This window comes from Zychaea mexicana, assembly GCF_025766255.1.
Source record: "Zychaea mexicana strain RSA 1403 chromosome Unknown BDB00scaffold_7, whole genome shotgun sequence".
NCBI lineage: Eukaryota > Fungi > Mucoromycota > Mucoromycetes > Mucorales > Lichtheimiaceae > Zychaea > Zychaea mexicana.
In genome coordinates, this window is record NW_026516670.1 from 251,913 (window position 1) to 276,604 (window position 24,692).

Sequence of the window (24,692 nt, forward strand, 5' to 3'; positions counted from 1 at the left end):
TTTGTACTGCCTGCCATTTGTGTTGCCGTAGATAAAGACTTGGCTACCGAGAAAAGATTGATTATTTGATAAATAACAGACGCAAAACAGAGTTTGTTATCATGTTCAAGTTGAGAATAGCGCTGGAAAGATTAGATGATATGAAATGCAATGATTTGTATAGGTGAGCCATATGGTATCTGCGACAGCTGATTCTTAGATGATTGCACACATTAGCTTTATCTGGTTTCACGCGGCATTTGATGAGCTTGTACTGTTTAGAGAGTGTCTACAAAAATGGGCAGAAATAAAGTGAGTTCGGACCGATACTAGCGCGTGTACAAGTTCAGAAATCATATGCTCCCAGGAATTGGATTGAACACACAGCAGGTGCCTTTAATTGATATTTTGTGGGTTCCATCTCTTAAGGATTTATAAAGGATGTCTGTTTCTTTGTTATGTGAGTAGAAATGGTCGCCTGGCGGACCGTTAAGCGTTGGATAGCGTCTGAAAAAAGTTGTAAGATAAGATTTTCCGTTTCGTCTAATTGAGCATGTAGCTATCGTCATGCTCACTGGATGTATTAGCTGTATATTAATAGCTGTAGTTGTAGTGGGCTAACAACGGAGGACCCCGGTTTACCATGGCTCTGTTTGCAGGCACGCATTGCCTACCATCAGTTTTACATTATAGAGAAGAAGCAAGCAACAAAGTGGGCATAGGTTACTAACTGATACAAAGCATTTTTGCCAGTCGTCCTTCCTCCTCTCTTGTAGTCTACGTGCACCAGACTGCCGTCGTCGTCGATCTCCATCCGGTCACCGTTTGCAGCATCTACCATTTCTTCACATTCTTCCGGAACTTGCTAATCATCGACTTCAGCCTCTTGGTCATCCGCTACGGGTATATCGGTTGGATGATCGATAGCCCTTTGAATCATAACATGTCTGTGTGCAATACCTTCTTCTCGCAGGCGTGAAATGCTAATGGTGTATGAGATCACCTTTTTGGGAAGCATCGTGCTAATTCCACCGTCAGTCTCGTTTACAGTGTCAATACGTTACATTCCGAACTCGCGTCAAAGCGTTTCCAAGGAGATCCCTCCACGTTTTCAATTTCACTCCGAGTTGCCCTGAGCATGTGCTTGGTTTCGTGAAAGGAAGAGAACGTACTGGTCACAATCCTGAATGTGCTTTTTTGGCGCTTTACGTCGATGCTAGATATTTACAAGTTTAAGCAATATATCAGTGTATCGTGAGAAGAGGGTTTCACGCAAGAAAAAAGTTGTAAGCGGTTAGTTATCTTTGTCGTATTAACAAGTAATGCCCTCGAGGTTAATCGTGATATGCCATGAAGACGCCTTCTGCGTAGCAGGTGGTGATTGGCTCCCTCAGTGTAAAGACTCGCAGCGGTTACAATTGCAGAAATTGTCGGATTGGCGAATAAGCGCGATCTGATTATGTGTACTTCTTGAACACTTTATGTAAAAAAGATTCAATAATAGCATATATTAATTTCTGTCCATGACTATTTGCTTGACGTATTTCTTGTTGTAGTCAATTTTCTACATTTTTGCCATGTTGTATACCAAACTTTCTCGTATTATAGTTGTCTATAACCTATAACAAGAACTTTGGGCGAACCGGAATGCATGTGGCGATTAGTCTTTCTAGCCTTCGACTGTTGTATGATATGCTATCTCGCCATCTGCCCTTTGAGAAAAAAATGATGTATGTGGAGCCACAAATTGTCGTTCAAAGGAGCTTCTCGTAAGCTAGTGCGTTGCACTTGATGTACATTTCGTTTATCACAAATATTGTCGTCAAAGTATGTACATGGTGATTTCTGTATTGTCAGATCTTCTGTTTTTGTGCAGAAGAGGGCGCAGCTTTGATATGTGTTGGTTGCAATTATATTCTGTACCTTGTAGTGCTCCGTGACTACGGTATGTCTTTGCGATATTCGTTGTGGCACTCCATTTTTAACCAGCTGCAATGAGCGGGCTTCTTGTCACGATTTTTTATTGTCATAGCAAGCTTTTATCGAAGGATGTCACAATATATGCGCTATTCCCTTTGCACACAACAATGTTTATAATCAGGGCACACAATGTTACATCGCCAAACGAGGAAAGTCGACCTTATTGTCCTTCTTACCAACTTCGTCAACAAGGCTACGACGTCCAAACAAGTTATATCTCTTGTTACTCGTCTATTTGCTAGGTCGCACATATCCTAAAGGAGTACGCCATGTGCAGAGTGTCTGTTCTTCTTCTTCTTAAAGAAAACAGCGTCAATATGTGAATAAGAGATTATATTAACAAGACAAATGCTCACCCTAGACGATGAAGGAAAGCTTCGCAAACGATCTTATTTATAGCGAGCCCACGACAATAACACATCTTCAAATATAATAGGTATCTTTTCGAGTACGTATATAAAAGCGCCGTATATGATAAAATGAAATGGTAAGTGATAATAGTGCGCTGCTGTTCGTAGTAGCTTTTTCTGTATCTCACGAATAAAAGGTTTTCAATACCTTGATGACGGGGAAGGACGAAATGTTGCTGCACTGCTTGCTGCTTCGTGCATGCTCTGCGCTACCATGCCATATTGGCTGATATATTCTCAGGGGCAAATCATATAAATATATATACAGACAGCCAAGTCTGCAATGCCTTGGAAAAAGAGAGTGCAAAAAGATAAAATATATGTACGAATGTGCATCGTGATTTATTTTTAAGATACAGCAGCAGATTGTAATGCGGAAGATCCAGGATGTCGTCATTGAGTGACAGAAACTGCTATAGGCAGGCAAAATAGAAAGAAGAATATTGGGACGTCTATCACAATCTTGATGCCTGTTTTTAGCAAGTAAGTCGTCCAGGCCAGCCATTTGGCACCTCATACTAGTAATAAGCTTCTCATCTTGTTCTTGCAATATATATATATACATATATATATATATGGGCAGTAGATACTTCAAATGAGAAAAATAATACGGCTGATATAAGCAAGTTGATACCAAATTTACGTGCTACAGTATAACATACATCAGTCACTACTGTCAATTTGCAGCATATATACACAAGGAAAAATATCGAGAGGGAATCCAACCCTTCGCAATCAGAGAAATTGTGCTGCTATCGCATTTAACTAGCAAAAATCATACCTAGTAATGGTGGCGCAATATAAAATTCGACTCGTGTATATGATACCGTACTGCTTGATGAGCTCTCGACCATTCTTTGTTTGTTCGATGGAAACAGTAGCTTTTCATGTTCTGCTTTACTGCCGTCGTATGTCTAATACTTATTCATCGACCGGTAAAAATAAAAATTATGCAACTTCTTTTCCTGCTCATATTGTAATTGCCCAAGACAGATGATGTAGGCGGGTTCAAAAGATACATAAATAAGTGCATAAAGATACTTTTGGCGTTGATGTATAATAGGCCGCCACCATACACACAATGGAGGTTTGACGAAATAAAAAAAAAACCATGCGGAAAACATACAGCTCCCAGATAGAAAGTTTGTTTGCGTTGCCACTCCATCTTTTTGACGGTTTGAGCTTCGTTGGTTACGGTACTATGGCCTCGTGAAAAAACGAAGTGCATCGAGTATACAGAAAAGACGCATCTGTTTGTTGTTTCCAGGTGTGCACATCATCCAAACAAATGGCAAGAGAAAAAAGGAAAAACAAAGGTGACCCCATTTGTGGCACTGTGAGCCAATTTCTACGCTTTCGGCAATTGAAAGAGCAAGCGTTCAGTGGGTACACCGAAGTCTCTCAGAGAACGGAGTTGATGGAGGTGGGTTCCAGAGAGTGGTGGTGTGTGGTCGTGTGTGTGTGTGTATGTGCCGTGGTGCACTGATACTCCTTTCCTCTCTTCTCTCTCTTTTTCACTTTTTTCTTTTTTCTGCTGCTTTTTTTTCTCTCTGACCCTTTGTGTATAGAAAGAGCAGCCCCTCCCCTCTCCTCAGAAAGAAAAGAACGGCTTTCCTCTACACACTTTTCTTTCGTACACATAAGAATATAACAAAAAAAAAAGAAAGAAAAAAAAAACGATATCATACCATATATATAAGTATCAACAACAACAACACCACCAACACAAGCAACGATGCGTGAACCCAATTTTAGCCATCCGGCACAAAACAGAGCAGCAATCGTCATCACATCTGCTTTATACGATCGAAGAGCTCTCGATTGTACCGCTACATTACCGCTCGTCAATTCGCTTACTCACCTTGCGTACATGACATCCACATCACCCCGTATACGAGAAATCTTGGCTGCTGATGGCGGCCTGGAGCGACTTGTTAAGATTCTCGCCACCTGTCAGCACACAGACCGCCATTCGTTGTGGAAATGGTCCCTCGCATTCCAGTGCATGGTTAATGTGGGAGTGCGTGGTACCGAAGAGATACGGAGCCGTGTGGTCGAAACGGGAGCAGTCCATGTTGTACTGGCAATCCTCGAAAACTTTACTAGGGCACTGGACCAGGCCAGAGCCGATAGCAAAGACCATGAACGCAAGCAACAACAACAACAACAACAGCAGCAGCAGCAGCAGCAGCAACAACAGCAGCAAAACCAGCAACAGCATCATCAGCAGCAACAAACTCAACTTCAACATCATCACCATCAACAACAGCAACAGCAACAATTACCCCCAACAGCACTATCTTTGCCGACGGTACCTTTGCAGCCGACACAATCTCGGTCGACACCTACACCTATCACTCCTTCACGGAGATTTTTCGGTCCTTTATCATCGACAACGAACACTACCACAGCAACCACCACCACGACTACACCTACACCTACAAATGCTACTAATACTGCTTCTACGCTTGAACACCATCATCACCAGCAACTACAGCAACAGCAATCCATGTCGTCAAGCGACAGCAGTCTGTTCTCAGCGCCCAAGAGACGCACGTTTCTCACGCGCACTCCTAAAGCCAAAGCAAAACCTGTCGATCCATCACTATCCTCAATACCACTGCTGAACAGCCTATCATCCGAGGCGATTCTCCATCGCGAAGAGGACGTGCTGCTGTCGTTGCAGCTACTCGCTTACCTGTCCAAATACCCACACATCCGTGAATCTTTCCACAAGAACCACCGCCGCAATGTTTTCTCTGTCGTCGAGAAATTCACGCACCGGCTCCATCCTGCCACCATCATCTATTGGGCAGGAGTCATCATGCGTAATGCGTGCAGGAAGGACGAGCAGCGAGGTGGGATACGGCAATGTGCATACATGCATTGCGGCAAATGGGAACGATATCCGCGCGAGTTCGCTAAATGTCGTCGATGGTAAGTAACGATCATTTAAACAATGGGGAGACTTCGTGGATATGAAAGAGGATAGAAAGAGTCAAAGAAGATGGCAGACTAGGCCGAGTTCATGTTTACTCACAAACAACAACTTTTTTTAACCCCTTTTCAATCTCTCTCTACTACTCCACTACCAATGCTGCCACTACTGTGATCATCATCATCACCCGTCTGTGGACGTCGTCATCATCACCCTACCTGATTCTTTCTTGACCCCGTTCTTTTTTCTTACCTGTTTCCCCTTGTTTTAGCCGCAAAGCAAAGTATTGTTCCAAAACATGCCAATCCAAGGCATGGGCTGAAGGCCATCGATGGTGGTGCGTTGAACGCCATCACGCCACACACCCGCCCGCCACAACGACATCCAGTACCACTGCCGCTGCCGCTGCTGCCGTGGTGGCCGGTGCACCGCAACCCACTCCTCAAACAGATCAGGTCATGCCGCTTGCTGCCCATGGCACGACACCGGAGGTCATGCCGATTCCCATTGACGAGCGTCAGAGCGACATTTCACAAACTGATGAAGGAGGGGGAGGTACCAACAACACCACTGCCACCACCGCCGACGGTACAGTCGCCGCTACTACCACTACTACGACTACTGCAGCTACTACTGCAGTAGATGTCAACAGGACTACGGCAAACAACACTCATAGCAACAGCCTCAGCAGTAGTAACCAAGGAACAGGACCTCGCCTGTCCCTGAATGACCATGGCGCTTCGGACATTGACAATGCAGAAAATGACAATAACAACAACAATACCCATAGCAGTAGCAGCAGCAGTACAACGCCAACGCCCACTATCTTGGGCGACCAGCAATCCAGACGAGAACATATGCATACTCGACGACGAAACTCGCGTTCTACGCACAGTGTGCCATCAGGCTCGTCTACGGAGGTAGAGGCTGATGTAGCAGATAGCAACGGCATTAATATGCGTGATTTGATGGAGATTGATTAGTAGAGGGGCCTGAGCAAGAGCAAAAACCGTTTATCCTATATTATCATCATCATCATCACCCCAACCCCTTCCCCTTTATTCTTTTTCCCAACAAGAACAAGCATCCACAATTATTACACGCTCACAATCAGCGCATCGGCTGCAAAGAACAGCAACTTTTCAACAACACGGCACCCCTCCTGTTTCTTACTGTTTCTTTTCCTTTCCATTTTCCTATTTTTCTCTCTATATCCTTCTTCTTCTGTACATGTACCTTTCTTTTGTCCTTGCCTATTTCCAGATTTATTCTCTTATTTTCCATGAGTTGCGTCGTGTGAACTGTGAAATGTGACTATGGTGTGTGTGTGTGTGTGGGTTCTCGCAGTAATGCAACGCTAGTAGTAGCGTTTTTTTTTTTCGTTTAGTTTCTAAATGATGCTGACTTCCATCATCAATAATGCCTGGTTGGGTTTTCTGAGCCCAAACCGAAACGACACTAAATAATTTAAGCATTACATCACACCGATCCATTCTAACATGTAAAAGGATATATAAAAGAGGCACCTGGTGCGTGTTATGTCTGCATTTTTTTCCCCGATTCTTACTTTAATTGCACAATGCCTCCCAAAATGTTGCAAAATATTATGAAAACCCAAGTGCGTAGCTATCATAACAAGGTAAACACAAAAAACTGCATATATTTATTACATTAAAGATTCACACACCCGATTGATATGCTTGTGTATACGAGTATGATAATGCTTATCCAAAACCGGCTATAATAACTTTTTTATACTGAACCAGGTGATCGAGCACTTTACACGTCGCGAGAATGTTGGTTCTCTGGATAAAAAGAGCCGTCAAGTCGGCAGTGGTCTAGTAGGTGCTCCTGCTTGCGGTGACGTTCTAAAACTCGATATCGCTGTCGACGAAACAACGGGCAAGATCACTGATGCAAAGTTTAAAACTTTCGGTTGTGGCTCTGCAATTGCTAGTAGCAGTTATGTCGCTGAAAAGGTGCGCGGATTGTCGCTTGACGAGGCTGGCCAGGTGACGAATCGAGAGATTGCTCAAGAATTATCGCTTCCACCGGTAAAACTTCACTGCTCAAGTAAGTGTAGCACACAATATCATTTGGTAAAAATGTCTATGTACTCATTCAAAATCTATGCGAAAAACTGGATGCTACTATAGTGCTAGCAGAAGATGCCATCCAAGCAGCTATTAAGGACTATGGTTCCAAACGTCGTCAATAAAGCATGAAAAGGGGGGAACATTACTATTATTACTTTTTTACTGTTATTTATAAAATTTTACAAGGAAGTTTGCCTGTACTTGGAGAGGATGATGATGAAGATGATAATGCTGCGGTTGTATTATTTTTGTGAGTATGAATGTCAGTGCTTGATGCCGTTGCTCGGGTATCTGATGTCTTGTCATCTTCGGGAGATGGTATAGTTTCATCGAAATCAACGTCCTGTGGCTGCTTATTGATGATGTGTGGAGTGTCAACGTCGTGGTTACATAGCTTGACAAGTTCGTAAAATAAAACATATGCGTCTCTCGAAAGTTCTGCTTGCACAGTGCTATGTCGTCCGGCAATGGTACGCACACGTTTTGACGTATCCAAGTCATCTGTTCGATGAATTGTCTATCAGATTATCTTGAACAAGATGCGAAGGGGTTTCCACTCAGTTATTTACCTAGTTTGAGCCATATCTCGTCGTCTTGGTCATTTGCAGCGCCAACACAATTACTCGCTCTTGCATAAGCAACATAGTGACCCGCATGGACTGAGCTTCCTTTATGACAGACTGCACTCTGTAGCCGCATAACGCATTCCACTTTCTGGCCACATGTCCTACAGATTGGGTAATCCGTGTTACGATTCACAAAACGGTTGAACTCAATTTGTGGCGGGATATCGATGATGGTCTTGATCTTGTGAGAATTCCCCCGCTGATCATAGCGGTACCGGTTTAAAACAATGGGTAAAATCAAATGCCAGTCCGGAAAGTTTTGTGGTGCCTGGGTCTCGATCGAGTTCCCTTGTTCGTTCATGCCGCTGTAAAACGGAAGTAGTTCCAGCACTTGCCATGCTGTCACCTCGACCTGACCCTCGGAATGCTCGGCCCCTTTGGTGATGGATAACTCGTCGTCGCTCATCCCATTGTCGTCGTCGGATGGTGACCTGTTTTCACCACCAGCACCACCAGCACCACCATTACCATTACCACTATCGCCCACTTGACGCTTAATCCCAGTAATGATGTTGTCATAAAAGTGATCCAGCAATAAATTCTCGAGCTTTGCAGAACGGTCATGCGGTACGGCGATCGAGAGGATACGGTCGGTCATGACACGATCATCGTCCATGTCCCGGTCAGCTCCATGAAATAGTCGTATTTGAAACTATCATAATACCCGGTGTTAGAACGCAAGTGTCGATATCCCATTCCACAGTAAGACATTTACCGGTAGATAAGGCAGATCGAACGTTTCTGTTAAAAACATGAACAGTTCACTCGCATCTTCTTGCATCCAGTTGCCATCCTCGTCACACCCTCGCCATTGGGCTCCCTGAAGTGTCTTTCGCAAGCCTCGAACCGTTTCGGATTTGATCAAATGACCTTTACGCATTTTGTTGACAAAAAACCGGAGTAGTGTTTGCAGCCGTTGCTTTGATTCGAATTCATCCGAAATATCATATGTCAGAAGCGGATCAAACGACTACAAATATCAAATCAATGATGTCTTCTTCCCTTTCAATTCCTTACGACCTTTTGCCACACACATGTAGGAGAATTCGGATACTTTACACTTAGCCCAATAAACATGGCAAAGAGGAGTGCGTCGATATAACAGCTCGTATATGCGTCGTTTTCGCTACCGAACAGCACAGTATTCGTCTCGATCCGAGGTGGTGGCCACAACAATCCACTGTCTGCCTCATAAAAATCGTCAAGTTCATTGAAAGCTGCTTGCCTGTCCCATGCACTTGCTTCAAGAATGTCGTAAAGTGCAGAATGATTAAGCGAACTGATGGACGAGTGGCGTTCGGCATAGTGGGTCAGTGATGCCAGCGCAGCTGTTTGCTCTTCGGTCAATTTAACTTCATCGTGGGATGAGCGACGGTGATGTGAGAAAAGAAAGCTTTTGATAAGTGAACGCTTTTTTCCCATATGCCCTACTACTGAGCGCCGGCGCCCTTATTGTTATCTTAATACGAGGTGAGTGTGGGGTGGTGTAGATACGGTATGTGTTGTCGGCGTTGATTTATAGCGCAAAAGGTAAATAGAGAAAAGCTTAAAGATGGCACAGCGATCATTTTCTTCTGTTTTTCCATTTTTCCACTGTTACCACATTTATATCTTTACGCCACTACTTATTCGCTGCTTATGTAGCTCAGTACATTTTCTAGTAAACACATACGCAAGAGTGCCTGTATATACCATACAGATAATTGTAGCGAAGTTAAAAATTGCAGGTCTTATAATGATCTTCTCAAGTTTGAGTCTGGTAAAAATCACCTTTCAATTAGATGACCAGTGAAACCAAGAGTTGCTGATGCTGGCAACGTAGTGTTATACTTCCGTTATTATTCTGTACAAGCGCATACCTTAGAAAAGCTGATTTTTATCTAAATATAATGCAATTAAGTCTTGGCTACCCTCTCATTCGTAAAACTGATAGCATATACCAAGTTGAAAATGTGCACATGGGCAAGACTGTCATGTTTTTGTCTTTTATGATCTTTCATAGCAACATATCAGAGTGAGTGGAATCAAAGCTTATTAGATTCCTGAAACTCTACGCTTAACCAAAACCTTATAGCTATTCTTTTTGACAGTTAACGTAAGGAATGCACATCTATCCTTTGATGCAGCAACTTCTTCAGGAATAGCCTGGAAATCGTACAACTTGATCAGATTGGCAATCGATAGTCGCATCTCTTGTTCCGCAAACGTCTTTCCAACACAGTTTCTTGGGCTAAGTAAAGAAGTTGATGTGTTTTACGACATTAACAAATATACGATTCAGTGAACGATGTTAAACATAATGGAAAGGTAGAGCAGCCAGAAACATTACTTACCCAGTGCTGAAGGGAAGGAACGCTTCAGTATCTGCTGGAGGTGCACCAGAACCAGGAACCCAACGCTCAGGAATCCATTTTTCTGGCTCGGGCCAGTATGCTGGATCCATCTGTGAATGATACATAGTACAATTGAGAGTAGTCTATATAGTATGCGTTTGTTAATTAACATTGAATAAATAATAAATTCTGGAACCGTCGCAACGACTTACGCCTTTGGGAACGAACAAGCGACCGTCTATCACAACATCACGTGTTGGCACACGCTCTAGGGCTCCTACGACGACAGCATCCAATCTCAAAGTCTCGTTGATAACGGCGTTCAAGTACGGCAGATGTTTCACTTGTTCATGTAGCAACAGCTTATGGCCCGGTTTAAAGTCGATAGCATCAACTTCTTGACGCAATTTGACGAGTGCTTGTGGGTTCGTCATCAGCTCAACAACCACAAAGCCCATGCTGTTGCTCGTTGTTTCCGATCCAGCAGTCAGGAACAGTACCGTTTCTTGAGCAATCGCGGAAGCTGTCAGTCGATCTTCGCTGTTGCTGGCATGTTGAGTATCAATAAGGATTTGAAGGATATCGTTGCGACGGGCCTTTTCGCCTCCTACCAATCGTTCCATAATAACTTCTTTCATAAACTAGAGAGTAAGGATAAATGTTAGACAGTCATTTTATAGACCCGATGATGTCAGAGCATACAGTGCTACTATATGTACAGACCTCCTTTAGTTCACTGTTAGCTTTTAAAATACCACGACTGCTTGCGGGAAGCATCAATTTTAGAGGGCCTGAAATGGGATGAGTGACAAGCTGCAGAAAGTGATAAAAGATGAGCCACAAGTGTTATCAAATCGGGTAAACACATTATCAAACATTTCCTCGACATTACATAATGCAGCATTTTCATATTTTTGGTTATGGTACGGGGAACAAGATGATCGTTGCCTTCCAACATGTTGAAGGTTTTTCCGAATGCAGCTTCACCAATGATATCCAATGCTAAATAGTGAACGAGGATCCAAATATCAACCTGACCGTAACCTTGTTCGTTGCTGGTCTTTGCAATATCTCTGTCAATCCGATCGAAGAATGCTTGGGTTGTTTTTAGCATATACGTTTCGAGCGAGTTTAGGTACTTGACCGCAAACGCTGGTGAAAGAACGCGTCTCTGAAATTCAACCGTTTAATTCTCTCTCATCTACTTTTGCTAGACAGGCTTATCCTAAAATATTAAGTTCTTGAACTTACACGTTGCTTGTGCTTGGCCCTGTCAATGGTACTTAACAGATCTGGAGGGGAGCGTTCTATAAGATAGGATAAGACGTATGCCAAGTAAAATACATTTCTTCTCTTAAGTCAGTAACAAAGTAACAAATCATGCAGTAATACTTACTCTGAAGTCGAATATACATCGGCCCTTTCAGATACACTTCGTCATTGCGAAAGATCTCTTGAAGCATGCGCTTATCCGCAATGTTAATGCAGTTGGGTCCTAGACGCACAATGGAACCATACTTGGCGTGCCATGCTTTAAGCTTCTTATAACTATTTTACGTCAGTCAAACAAGAAAATCAAAGAGGAGAAAAAGAAACAGAGTGTGTTAATACAGAATATAAATTTAGGAATGCATTGATAATTTTATTGTACACAATCATCTCGTCTTCCCAGCCCTACCTCTCTAAGCTCCTCATGATGTCATGCCAACTTACGATGTTCCAGGTGGATCTTCGATACCGGGTGTGAAGCGCACACCATAAAATTTGAGGCCCAGTGGACCAGGAATACTACTCAAAGGTCCCAAAAATGCGCTATACAATTTCTATACCATTCAATATATTGTGTGTAAGCAGATATGACTAATATATATAAAGAAGACAACTATAAGAAACTATCACGTACCGAAGCAACGATATACATAGCCCAAGTGATTGCAGCAGCCCTTCCAAAATTTGCGACAGTTTTCTGATCCGTTGATGAAGAGATTTTTTTGAATATGGCGCTAGCTGAAGCCTCCAGATGTTGAGTGAAGGATGTCGTATCCATGATTAACGAAAATAAAACCGTAGACTAAAAGGATGCTGCCTTCTAGGCAAGGTCTGTTCAACTTTTATATGAATTTGAAATCCAATGCCCCCCAAAATTAGCAGTAGTCCTCCTACATATAGTACTACATAATACACTTGCATATACTATACTCGACCCAAAAAGTCTTTGAGAATTCCCCAAAATTGGATTTAATAAAAAAGCAAAGCAGTGATATACATTAAATTTGGATGCTTTTTACCTCTTCCTCTTTCTAACACATTACAATTGAACAACATAACCAATAACGCCAATTCCTCTCACAAATGACGTGAAGAATAGCCAGAAAACAACAATCATGAAATTATCGGGCTCTATAAGGGGAATAATAAATTTCTCCAGATCGATGCTGAAGGAGTACAACTCGGCACGTAACACTGCTTACAACGTTATCAACAAATGGAAAGAAAGGGGCTCTGTGGCAAACAAAGAAGTGAACGACCACTTGAGGTCTCGAAGAGGGACCTAAGCACTCTCTACCATTGTGTATGCCGTGACCCCCATTTGCCTTACCGGTTTCACCAGCTAGTATTGTAAATGCAGGCCTGCGATCTCTCGAAACACAGTGATTAAGTACTGTCACGTAAGCCAGCACTTAAGGCACAAATAGCCAAGCGACTGTTATTGACAAGTAAATACAAGGATTGGACACTAGATCAGTGGAGCAATGTGATTCGGTCTGGCGAGGCACGATTTCATGTGGTTAAAAACGACGGACGTGCAAGAGTGATACGCCATGATGGGGAACGCCTCCTGAGTAGGCGTATACTTAAAATGCACTGATTTGGAAAGGAATTTTGCATGGTCTTGGGCTGCTTTTGGGCAGAAGACTTGGGATCACTAGTTGTTATGGATGGCAATGTCGACCAAAACGCGTATTTCAACTGTTTGTCGCGCCACTTCCTTCTAGATCACGAATCAATTAACGAAGAAATAGGGCACGAGTTCATTTTTGCAGAAGATGGGGCTAGCTGCCAACGGTATCAGATCAAGAATTTTAGTTTTTGGCCACCTCAAAGCCCTAATCTAAATCCGATGAGCATTTTTAGGGTAAGTTTAGAAAGGCCATAAAAAATATCGCAAAACGCCCATCAAAATTTACAGGAGAGTTAAAAGTCGCTCTACAAGAAGAATGGAGCAAGCTTTGGGTTGATGTAGCAAAACACCTTGTAGAAATATGCTGAACCAATTAAAAGCTGAGATAAAAGCTCGATGAAATGATAGGAAGTATTAGAGTATAAGCTCTTTTCTTACTGTACTTTTTATGAGTTACATACCGTAGACAGCTATCATTTTTCTGTCTTTATAGCGAACGCGCAGAAAAATGCTTCTTCTTCATTATTATTTCGGAAAGATCCCAAGACTTCCTGGGTGAAAGTGTATTATATACTCCAAACCATCTTCAGCGACCACCAGAAGCACACTAAGCAAAGAGCAATGCTTGCTTTATCTTAGCAAAGCGTTAGCGATATATGGAGATGACACTGTGCCTTTTCCCAACAGCCGAGGTTGTAATCTCTGGAGAAGGTATAAAACTGACCGTTTTCTTAAAATGGTTCGACTGCTGATCATTCGCTCGATTAAATTATCCTTAATTGGACTAATTCCAATCCCTTTTTCCGCACGGCAAAAGATTGTGCAACGACTATCGTAATTTTCACACTTTGCATTTTCTATGTTATTATATGATTGCGTAAACTTATAAGCGACAACTACTGATGTTCTCTACAGAAGCTACTGGGGCGAGCTAGATGCAAAAACAATGATGTTGGTGAGACACCTTTGATAGCAGAACAGATATAGTCGTCTGCTGCGTCTACGGCAGTGGAACAAAGAATACCACAACCCTACAGGTGCAACGTCAACCAAGATCATAAAAGATATAGCAGTTTCTTATTTATTATTACTATCGCATATAGTTAATTTAGACTGGCTTTTACAAGGCCACGCTTCTTCATGTACGTTTTGGACTTTAAAATTAGAGGATAATACTCTATTTCAACGCATCCTGAGTCAATGCATTGCAAAATCTGAGATGCTGTTTCCGCTCCACTGTACCAAGCTCCCTGGAGGAATCCATAAAAAGACTTAGACATTGCCTCTCCCGCAAAGAACAGTCTGTTCTGCACTGGTGCCTTCATGTTGACGTGATGCTGATCCAATTCACCAATGGGCCAGTTAGAATAGCTGCCACGGTACAACGGGTTGCTGTGCCAGCGAGGTACGAGGATATCCGTTGCTTCAGGAATATCTGATCCATACATGGAACGCAACACCTTCATAGCCTCGGCTTTAACTTCTTCATCTGCCATGGAATCCACCTGGTACGAATAATCTTGGGTGACAGTTACGAAAAAGACGTTGGTCGATGTGTTCTTGGGAAAGAAGCCGGGAGCATTCAGGTTCTGCCATGCTGCGAAATAGCCGCGACGGTCAGGATCGACGTACATGGTGTACTGGTTGTCATCCCAGAACTGATAAGGAAAATTGAGAAAGATCTTGGTGTACGTCGCCATATTAAAACCGTAAATGCCTTCCATTTTCCAATCAGGGAGACGTGGACTAAATTCGACATCGCGGTGCTGCAATACACCAACACTTTGAAAAATATGCGTACACGATGACTTTTTAGTACTAAGAATCTATGCACACGCGCGCTTATTACTCTCAAGGATATGGATTTTTCCCAAACTTACGAGAATGTGCTGATAGCATAAGCAGCTTTTATTGTAACATCCGAGTCTGTGTAAATTGTAACACCATTTACATCATAAGCGACCTTGGTAATCTTGGTACTTAGAAGAACACGCGAATCATTTTTCTCCAAGAACTCGTTGGCTGCTTCTAAAAAGATGTGTTTGAAACCTCTAGAAACATTGATAACCTTGGTGTAAGTATATATTACTACGGTATGAAGAGGGTAGTAGAAACCAAAAAAAAAACAGCAGAAAGCGGAGACCATATCATACCGTTGATCAACAACAAACAAGTCGCCGTCGCTATCTTCACCAAAAGCAGTGTTGCCATAGCTGTTTTCATCGTTTTCAATGCCATGCAACAAGCTGCTGACTTCAGGGTTTTCGCCGTATTCCCAGTCAAAGTTATAGTATTCAACCGCCCGCTCCAATGGCGTAAGCGGATACCATCCGGCTAAATCGAGTCCAACACGGGCTGAAATGTCGACCTGACCATTCTCCACGCGTTTATCTACAGTAATATGAGTATAAAATAGCGATGTGGCTGGATAAGGGAAATGGATGATATGCTTTTCCAAGATAGTGGTTGTTGTTGTAGTAGTACAAAAACATACCAGCAAGTTCCGACATGCGATCATATGCATCTCCATAGCTAATAATGAACCCGTAATAGCAGAATAATCGACGACCATGTGCGTTAGTAAAGCGAGTTGAGGAAGGAGCTTGTTTTCAGGTACGTTTTCTTACGTGTTGAAAGCTTCGGTATAGTTTACTGGGCCAGTGTCGTCATAAAAGACAACATTGGCACCATCGTTGGCGGCAGTTTCCAGTCCATACTTCTTGCGCAGTATATTGATCGGATTAGTGCCCAACCCTTGCACCCAGTTGCACCCTACCTCGACCTTGATATTTGCAAAGTCGGTGTTTTGTGCTCGACCTGATTTTATTAAGACAGAGAAGGGTGCCATTTGAGTATTCACTGGGCCGACAGCAACAGGCAAAAGTTTCTGTAAAATACTTACCACCGAGTTCGTCTCGCGCCTCAATGATCAGGAAATCGTCCACACCACCAGCTGTCAGATTACGTGCAGCGCTAATGCCGCTGACTCCACCACCCATAATGGCTACTTTGGTGTGGATTGTTCTGGCAATGGCCAAAGGAAGTAGAGCAGCAGCTGCTGCTACTGTATAACAAATTCGCATTTAAGTGTATCAAAGTAACAAGTACAAAAGATCAGAAGCAGTGCGCCAATCAAGAGAATACGACTCCTTTTTATATATTCTGCTCGGACTCGGTGTATATAAAATCGCTTTTGTGTAATGCGAAAAATTCCTATTCTCTCAATTGCTGTTAAAAATGCATAAATTGGTTACTTTTGATACACTGTGAATTATGAAGCTTATAACTTCGTATGCACCATCACTGGGCTTGCAGGAGAATATTGAGGGGTAGAAAAGACCTTGATATTATTATATGCATGTAGTCCGCCAAGCACACTATTCAGTTACATCATGCATGTAGATGCCTATAAAACGGTCTTACTATACATTGCATATGAACTGGGTTCCTTATGCAGGAGGTTCGTAAAAAGAAGGATTGTGCATTGCATGTTTTCGTTACACATGTAGAAAACGGACAAAGCATGCTTTTGGTTATATACTCATGCTCATGTGTAACTTATATATTGTCATGGGTGTCCACAACCGTTTTTATTATATAGTGTATATAAGCTCAATCACAAGATTATGCTTTATAATATATTAGAAATGTCATCAAATGCAAGTCTATGTTATGTGATGATTCTAAGAAAAGGACTGTAGTTAAAAAGATACTACTGATTGAGATAAATGGTAACTGAAAGCAAAAGCAGCGCGGAAGGAGATGTGCGTAGACGATTGCGGAGATGACATATTTAGAAGACACATTGAAGATTGTTAGTAAAGATATTCAGAATGCATAATTCACAGGATGAAGGAGTAAAAGACCGGCCACGAAAGGAGCAGTTTGATCATGCCCAAGAAACCAGCATGTACCGCTTGCGCACTGTTTTTTCGCTGCTAGTATCTGTTGAATGCACAAGGAACATCCGAAAAACGCCATGATGCCCCTGATGTCACTTCTCTATTTATTGGGCTATCTAAGGTTATGATGCCCCATTGTAAGCTTCATTCTGTTCATTGATAATCATTTAAAATGATTGGGAAAGTTTTAGAAAAGGGACAGTCTTTAATAAAGCTATTCAACTCTTGTTTCATCGAAAACGCTGAGCTAAGAATGTCATTTATTTCATTGTGACACCTAAATGCGAGATTAAATATATAGGCGTCGAAACGCATCAATCATGATGTTTGTAATAGATATCGCATACTCAATTGTCAAAGAACATTGATGTCATATAAAAACGCGATTTCAGCATTTTGTGCATGCTAGTGATGCAGACATCTATATACACATCCGCAAATTGGACCATGATTACCCACATCCTTAAAAATTTAAACACATAAATGCTCGATTTAGGCACTCTCCGGATTATATTTGCGAGTTTTTAGCTCCCTTAGTAGAGTTTGGCGCGTTTTGCTTTGTCATGATAAGATTACACGTATACATTATAGCTCTCCTATCTTTCTTTGTAATCTTTATCCTACCGTACAAGTAAGCACATGCATGACCGTATAAGTACATAATAGGTTAGAGGAAGTTAGAGAATAAAGAAAGAAGCGGTATAAGTCAGTTATCTCACACACTACAGCTCACTTTAGTATTTTCAGTTGTACAGCCGGGTGTTTCTGACAGATCAAAACACCCCATACAGAATAATGTCAGCGATCACTTTACTTTTTTGGACTGATAGTGTGTTATCTTTCCCAGGGCTGACAAACAAGCTCAATGATGCGATTTCGTATAACTCTGCACTTACAAGCTAGTTTCTCATTAAAGAGCAAGAATGGGCCTAAGCCCTACGGGTTGTAGGCTATCTACATATTTAAGAAGTGCGGCGCTGCTACCATCCTTTACTGCTGTTGCTCCTTAGCAGTTACACATTTGTGACGAATGATGGCAAACAACACCACTATTTTCTGCTTGCCAATTCCTGTTGGATCTTAATATGAGCGATATGGGACTCCTTATATTACGAGAAAATAAGAAAAAGACATCCAGTGTTGGCTATTTCTGCTTTCAAACGAGTCTAACATCTCGTTACTTACTAGCTATGTAAGCCGCAACAATCAAATGGGTTTCAGACAGTATATGTATAATACAAATGAGACTCACTATGCCACGATCATCGTATTACCATGTGCGCATTTTCTATACTCTTGCTGGCTTGGTGTTGTGTTGTGTAACATGTGCATGCTTCTACCCTCTGTATCATACAGTAAGATCGTGTTTAAATACTGCAGCGATGTTAGTATACTACAACACATGCTGCAGAAAAGAAACATGGTTTTATTTACAATTTCAATTTGCTGTATGTACATAGTCAGAACAACCTTCCACGTTCCCACGCTGGTCTGACCCGTGGGAAAAGGAACAAGACATGACCAGTACTGCTGCATGTTCTTCGGAAGATCGACCAGCTGCGCCATAAAGATGAAGTCTACTGCGATGTTGACGAACCAGCTCCGAAGATACCCCACACGGCAGCGCACCACCCTTATGGCATAATCACTACATGGGGTTCTTTGCTTTTTGTATATCCATTGCTATTATACAGGCCTGTCTTTTCTCCAATAGGGGTTTCGGACATGGCTCCAGACCACGCTTATGTGTCTAAACATACGTGCCGCTAGGAAGTGACCAATAATCCCTATATGAGGACAAAGGTCTATGAGTTTTTTTACAATAAATTACATACTTTTCTGCTATACATAATCAGAAACTGCGACAAACAGAATCAGAAGAGTCGTGATTTAGTTAGAGCGTGAAGTATATACACATTTCATATTATCGCCAAGTTTATTTAGACATGATAGTGGGTAAAGAGAATTCTAGTTTATAAAGCAGAAGTGTAATTCATAGATCTTGTATCAGTACACTTCTCGCTATACCGAAAACCATCTAAACCATGCCGACGTCCGTGCACTATCGGAGTTCATTATACCGCTTTTGTGCAACTCTTCCCTTTTCGTTAACTTTTTAAAAAAAAACATACAGCGGTTATATCTCAAATTTTAATGATGGCAAATTTATTAAATGACTTTCAGCAAGATCAAGTCTTCATGCCAGCTAATTGCAATACGATATGATGTGATTCACTATTATGCGCGCAAAGAAATAACAGACTTTGATCGCTGTCTTGAATTCTTGTTGAGTGTAACCGCATAAGCATTTTCTTATATCCATTATATAGTGCTTGTTATTCAAGATACAATAAGAGCTAATACTACCAAATCAAAGCGAAGCTACCAGCAAGTTTTTGTGTCCAAATCAACGCTCTTGCTGAGGCACATAGTGATAATCACACTCATATAGTCTTGCAAATGGCTCCACGACTCGATAATAGTACCAAAACTAGGCTTGTCCGCTGTGTGAATGCTTTCGTATCAAAGTCCAGTATTGCTTCCCATATTCTGCCCTTTACGTCTAAATTGGTTTCGTGCTACACAAACCAGGCACATGACGACACAGGTTCCTTTCTAGGATGAAACAACCGCTTTTTAGCACCAAGCATATAGTATCTTTGCTTCCACAACAATTAGCACAGTCAACATACAAGCCGTCTCGATCTCAACAGCCTCGTTCCCATTTCTACTTATGCTAGTATAATTGTATACGAGAATATAAAACCAAGCTTCCAACCGGAATTTATAGATTATTCTTTTACCTTCTTGCCGACTCACTGGGATGCTCTTGTTTCCCAGCATGTCACAGAAGCTAAAGAGTGCGACCATTACTGATCAATGTGGGAACTGAGAGCGACGTTTATCGATCTGGAGTTCCGTGTTCACATTTAGACATCTTCGTCTTCTGCTATGAATACGAGCCATGTGTAGCGAGTATAGAAACAGCAGTCCAGTCCGACAAATCAATTAGTTAGAATGGCTATTTTTCGGATCAAGTTCTGTAAAACATCTTCAAAATACATATATTTGTGGCGGGTATCATCGGTCGCATAAGAAACAATAACGTACTGTGATGTAGTATTATTGTTCGAAAAGGGATCCTCTGGTATGAAGCGAACTGAGACTCACGCCTTCCAAACATTCCATTGTCCTGCCACGCATTGAAAAAGGGAAAAGTGGCATAAAACAAAGCTGATGATCGATAGAAACAGGGTTCCTCTGCGAAAGCACAGTAGCACACTTCGTTGCAAGTGGGAGATGCTACACGTATATTTGTAAAGGCAACGGCAGCCACCGTATATTAGAAGGTCGTGCATAGTGACGAAGAAGAGAGGGATATATATGAAATATAGACAAGACCCCACAATCACCACGACCCACCGTTCAGGATCATCGGACCCGCGGAAAGGGGGGGAGGGGGCACATGAATGTGTGTAGCTTTCCTTCCGAAAATACCCCTGGTGCCATTGACCACTTTCTTTGTTTGCTACACACACGCACACACGCACACACACACAAACGGCTACTTACACAGGATGACCATGGCACCACACGCACCATTCTCTACTTTTCGCTAGCTGGATAGCATAGGGAGTCTCAGGCAGCTTATAAATTCCGGCTTCACATGGAAAAATGAAATGAACTCCACCGAGGGTTTGGATTGGACATCAGCAGCAAGAAATATAGTGGAGAAAGAAAAAAAAAGGTGACTGTCCTTGAAAATTCGACAATATAGCAGCTTGTCGAAAATCCAAAAAAAAAAAAAAAGGCGACTCAGTGGACTTGCCCGGGACCGCTTGGTATCTCTGGTCACCCTCTAATGGCAGGTAGATCACCTCTAATGGTAAGAAATCAAACCGCCTTCTCTCCAATAGTTTTGCCCTTGCCCTGGAGTAGCCCGTATAAATTCCAGATGGACAAGGCCATTCTCTGCTTCTGTTCTTCTACTCCTCCCCTCTCTCGCTCTCTTCGCCACCTCATTGGAGAACTTCTCTTATTGCACCATGTTGTCTCGTGCTCTTGGTGCTCGTGCTATTTTGCGCGCAACCGCAACCGCCACCACTACCCGCCGTCTTGCTGTTGCCACTCCCCGCATGACTCGTCCTTTCGTTCGTCTGCAGCACACCTCCAAGCCTGTCTCTGCTCAGGTCTTCAAGCCTTTGGACACATTCCCTCGTCGTCACATCGGCCCCGATGCTAGCGAAGCCGACGCCATGTTGAAGCAGGTTGGCGCTAAGGATATCGACGAATTGTTGGCCAAGGCCATCCCTCCTTCCATTCGATCTCCCAAGCCTTTGGCCTTGAGTGAGGGCATGCCTGAACGCGAATTGTTGAAGCGTCTCAAGTCTATTGCTTCCAAGAACAAGGTCTATCGTTCGTATCTCGGTATGGGCTACACGGATACTGTTGTTCCTAACGTTATCCTCCGTAATGTGTTGGAGAACCCTGCATGGTACACACAGGTAAGGAATGGAAGGATAATACAAAGAACTGGAGGACGACGATGATTCAAGGGGGGGCTTTTGCTTATAGCCTAGTACACGTGGGGTATATATAACTGACGGCGGTGGTCTTCTGCATCTATCTGTCCATTTTTGTAGTATACGCCTTATCAGCCAGAAATCTCACAGGGTCGTTTGGAGTCGTTGTTGAACTTCCAGACTATGGTATCGGATATGACAGGCTTGCCGATCGCCAATGCATCCCTGCTGGACGAAGGCACAGCTGCAGCTGAAGCCATGCTTATGTGCTGGCAAACGGGCCGCCGCAACAAGAACACGTTTATTGTCGATGAGAACTGCCACCCACAGACGATCGCCTGTCTGAAGACCCGTGCTGAATCATTCAAGATCAACGTTGTCGTTGCTGATGTGTTCAACTTCAAGTTTGATGAGCACAAAAAGGAACTGTGCGGTGTGTTGCTGCAGGTAATTAATTATCTATCACGTCAATCTCAATTTGACATCCCGATCATGTTCCTAAGACTCTCACATGACGCTAACGATCAACACGGTATCTGTACTTACGTGAATGCAGTATCCCAACACACGTGGCACTGTACATGACTACGAGGCATTGACGTCCACCGTGCATGCTGCCGGCGGTCAAGTCGCCGTGGCAACCGACCTGATGTCATTGGCCATGCTCAAGGCTCCTGGAGAGTTTGGTGCTGATATGGCTTTGGGTAACAGTCAGCGTTTCGGTGTCCCACTTGGCTTTGGTGGTCCCCACGCCGCATTCTTTGCATGCAAGGAAGACCAGAAGCGTCGCATGCCTGGTCGTATCATTGGTGTATCCAAGGATGCCAATGGCAAGCCCGCCCTCCGTCTTGCTTTGCAAACCCGTGAGCAGCACATTCGCCGTGAAAAGGCCACTAGCAACATTTGCACTGCTCAGGCTCTTCTTGCCAACATGTCTGCCATGTACGCCGTCTATCACGGTCCCGAAGGTATCAAGTCCATTGCCGAACGCATCCACGGCATGACCTCAGTCTTAGCTCAGGGCGTCCGTGAATCTGGCTATGTCATTGAAAACGACGGTGCATTCTTCGATACCCTCTCCATCAAGGTCGACAGCGCCGCAGCCATTGTCCAAAAGGGTCTCGACAAGCAAATCAACTTGCGCGCCCTCAACGCCCAAACTGTCTCCATAACCTTGGATGAAACTGTGGGCCAAAAGGACATTGTTGACTTGTTGAGTGTCTTTGCCAAGGGAAACGCACCCGTCAATCTGGAGCAGGTTGTCGCCAACGCCGCCGCCTCGTCTGAATCCATGATCCCTGTTCAGCTCAAGCGTACCTCCGCCTACTTGACCCACCCCGTCTTCAACACTCACCACTCGGAAACCGAGATGGTCCGTTACATCCACCACCTTGAGAGCAAGGATTTGTCGCTCGTCCACTCAATGATTCCTCTTGGAAGCTGCACCATGAAGCTCAATGCCACCACCGAAATGGTCCCCGTCACCTGGAGCGAGTTTGCCAACATCCATCCATTCGCACCCACCGATCAGACCGAAGGTTACCGCATCATGTTGGAGGAATTGGAAAAGGATTTGGAAGAGATTACTGGCTTTGATGCTGCCTCGTTGCAGCCCAACTCTGGTGCTCAGGGTGAATATGCTGGACTGCGTGCCATTGGTGCCTACCACGCTGCTCGTGGAGAGGCTCACCGCAATGTTTGCTTAATCCCCATCTCGGCTCACGGTACCAACCCTGCCTCTGCTGCCATGGCCGGTATGGACGTTGTCATTGTCAAGTGCGACGACAAGGGTAACTTGGATATCGCTGATTTGAAGGCCAAGGTTGAAAAGAACAAGGACAAGTTGGCTGCTATTATGATCACTTACCCCTCGACCTTTGGTATCTTTGAACCCGGCGTTGTCGAGGCCTGCAACCTTGTCCACCAGCACGGTGGTCAGGTTTACATGGACGGTGCCAATTTGAATGCCCAGATTGGCTTGACCAAGCCCGCCGAGATTGGTGCTGATGTGTGCCACATGAACTTGCACAAGACTTTCTGTATACCCCACGGTGGTGGTGGTCCTGGTATGGGCCCGATTGCCTGCAAGTCTCATCTTGCGCCTTACTTGCCTGGTCACCCCGTCGTTGCAACTGGTGGTCAAAACGCAATTGGTCCTGTCTCGGCTGCTCCCTATGGCTCCGCTTCGATCTTGCCTATTTCGTGGTCGTATGTCAAGTTGATGGGTCGTGATGGTATGACTGACGCTACCAAGGCTGCCTTGCTCAACGCCAACTACATGCTTAGCCGTTTGTCGTCCCACTACGATGTCGTGTATACCAACGAGAACGGCATGTGTGGTCACGAGTTCATTGTCGACATCCGTCCCTTCGTTCCCAAGGGTATTGAAGCTATCGATGTTGCCAAGCGTCTGCAGGACTACGGTTTCCACAGCCCAACCATGTCCTTCCCTGTCACCAACACGCTCATGATTGAGCCTACCGAATCTGAAAGCAAAGCTGAGCTCGACCGCTTCTGTGACGCCATGATTGCCATTCGCAAGGAAATCGAACAAGTGATTGAAGGCGCTGTGCCCAAGGACAACAACGTGCTCAAAAATGCCCCTCACTCTCTCGAAATCATGATGAGCGACAAGTGGGATAAGCCTTACAGCCGCGAGTCGGCCGCCTTCCCTATGCCTCACCTCCGCAGCAACAAGTTCTGGCCTTCGGTCTCGCGTGTTGACGATGCCTATGGTGATCGTAACTTGATGTGCACTTGCCCATCGCCTGAAGAATACCTCGACGAGTAATTTACTACTTTATCTCTAGTTCCCTTGTGCTTAATTTCTTTTTGTTCCCCACTATTTGCATTAGACTGTATATACTTTTTATCATTTCAACATAATAACATTACCTACAAAATCGATTTCAACAATGCAAACATATGTCTTTTATTTTTGTTTTGTTTCGGTGTATTTTGCATTGAGAAGTTCAGAAGGTGTTGACAGTGCGAGCCTGCGCT

At 43.5% G+C, this 24,692-nt stretch overlaps 8 protein-coding genes across 8 annotated transcripts; 3 read left to right on the forward strand and 5 right to left on the reverse strand.

The window, feature by feature from the left end:
- Positions 1–2,869: 2,869 nt before the first annotated feature.
- BDB00DRAFT_802323 (uncharacterized protein) lies at positions 2,870–3,673 on the reverse strand. The gene is made up of 2 exons (XM_053121944.1): positions 3,151–3,673; positions 2,870–3,015 (listed from the first exon to the last, which is right to left on the reverse strand). The coding sequence occupies exon 1, from the start codon at positions 3,595–3,597 to the stop codon at positions 3,295–3,297; it is 303 nt and encodes a 100-aa protein (XP_052984141.1). The 5' UTR covers positions 3,598–3,673; the 3' UTR covers positions 2,870–3,015; positions 3,151–3,294.
- A 431-nt stretch (positions 3,674–4,104) lies between these two features.
- BDB00DRAFT_784392 (uncharacterized protein) lies at positions 4,105–6,290 on the forward strand (the record flags this gene model as incomplete). The annotated part of the gene is made up of 4 exons (XM_053120460.1): positions 4,105–4,446; positions 4,693–5,306; positions 5,579–5,862; positions 6,214–6,290. 4 exons carry the CDS (start codon positions 4,105–4,107, stop codon positions 6,288–6,290), a joined length of 1,317 nt encoding a protein of 438 aa, XP_052984142.1.
- Positions 6,291–6,852: 562 nt separating this feature from the next.
- Positions 6,853–7,542, forward strand: BDB00DRAFT_802328 (NifU-like N terminal domain-containing protein). Its single transcript, XM_053121945.1, has 3 exons — positions 6,853–6,946; positions 7,074–7,380; positions 7,464–7,542. Exons 1-3 carry the CDS (start codon positions 6,887–6,889, stop codon positions 7,523–7,525), a joined length of 429 nt encoding a protein of 142 aa, XP_052984143.1. The 5' UTR covers positions 6,853–6,886; the 3' UTR covers positions 7,526–7,542.
- Positions 7,543–9,937, reverse strand: BDB00DRAFT_802333 (uncharacterized protein). Its single transcript, XM_053121946.1, has 4 exons — positions 9,089–9,937; positions 8,745–8,999; positions 7,973–8,681; positions 7,543–7,904 (listed from the first exon to the last, which is right to left on the reverse strand). The coding sequence occupies exons 1-4, from the start codon at positions 9,449–9,451 to the stop codon at positions 7,573–7,575; spliced, it is 1,659 nt and encodes a 552-aa protein (XP_052984144.1). The 5' UTR covers positions 9,452–9,937; the 3' UTR covers positions 7,543–7,572.
- Positions 9,938–10,063: 126 nt separating this feature from the next.
- Positions 10,064–12,409, reverse strand: BDB00DRAFT_784395 (cytochrome P450; the record flags this gene model as incomplete). The annotated part of the gene is made up of 9 exons (XM_053120461.1): positions 10,064–10,259; positions 10,363–10,472; positions 10,575–11,003; positions 11,086–11,175; positions 11,255–11,533; positions 11,614–11,669; positions 11,759–11,910; positions 12,076–12,185; positions 12,266–12,409. 9 exons carry the CDS (start codon positions 12,407–12,409, stop codon positions 10,064–10,066), a joined length of 1,566 nt encoding a protein of 521 aa, XP_052984145.1.
- A 1,949-nt stretch (positions 12,410–14,358) lies between these two features.
- On the reverse strand, positions 14,359–16,376 carry BDB00DRAFT_969480 (uncharacterized protein). Its single transcript, XM_053129835.1, has 6 exons — positions 16,167–16,376; positions 15,892–16,081; positions 15,759–15,796; positions 15,418–15,655; positions 15,145–15,315; positions 14,359–15,046 (listed from the first exon to the last, which is right to left on the reverse strand). The coding sequence occupies exons 1-6, from the start codon at positions 16,345–16,347 to the stop codon at positions 14,368–14,370; spliced, it is 1,497 nt and encodes a 498-aa protein (XP_052984146.1). The 5' UTR covers positions 16,348–16,376; the 3' UTR covers positions 14,359–14,367.
- Positions 16,377–20,392: 4,016 nt separating this feature from the next.
- BDB00DRAFT_802346 (uncharacterized protein) lies at positions 20,393–20,797 on the reverse strand. The gene has a single exon (XM_053121947.1). It carries the CDS (start codon positions 20,767–20,769, stop codon positions 20,599–20,601), a length of 171 nt encoding a protein of 56 aa, XP_052984147.1. The 5' UTR covers positions 20,770–20,797; the 3' UTR covers positions 20,393–20,598.
- Positions 20,798–21,302: 505 nt separating this feature from the next.
- On the forward strand, positions 21,303–24,480 carry BDB00DRAFT_755929 (glycine dehydrogenase; the record flags this gene model as incomplete). Its single annotated transcript, XM_053118868.1, has 3 exons — positions 21,303–21,671; positions 21,810–22,136; positions 22,246–24,480. The coding sequence occupies 3 exons, from the start codon at positions 21,303–21,305 to the stop codon at positions 24,478–24,480; spliced, it is 2,931 nt and encodes a 976-aa protein (XP_052984148.1).
- Between the last annotated feature and the right edge of the window lie 212 nt (positions 24,481–24,692).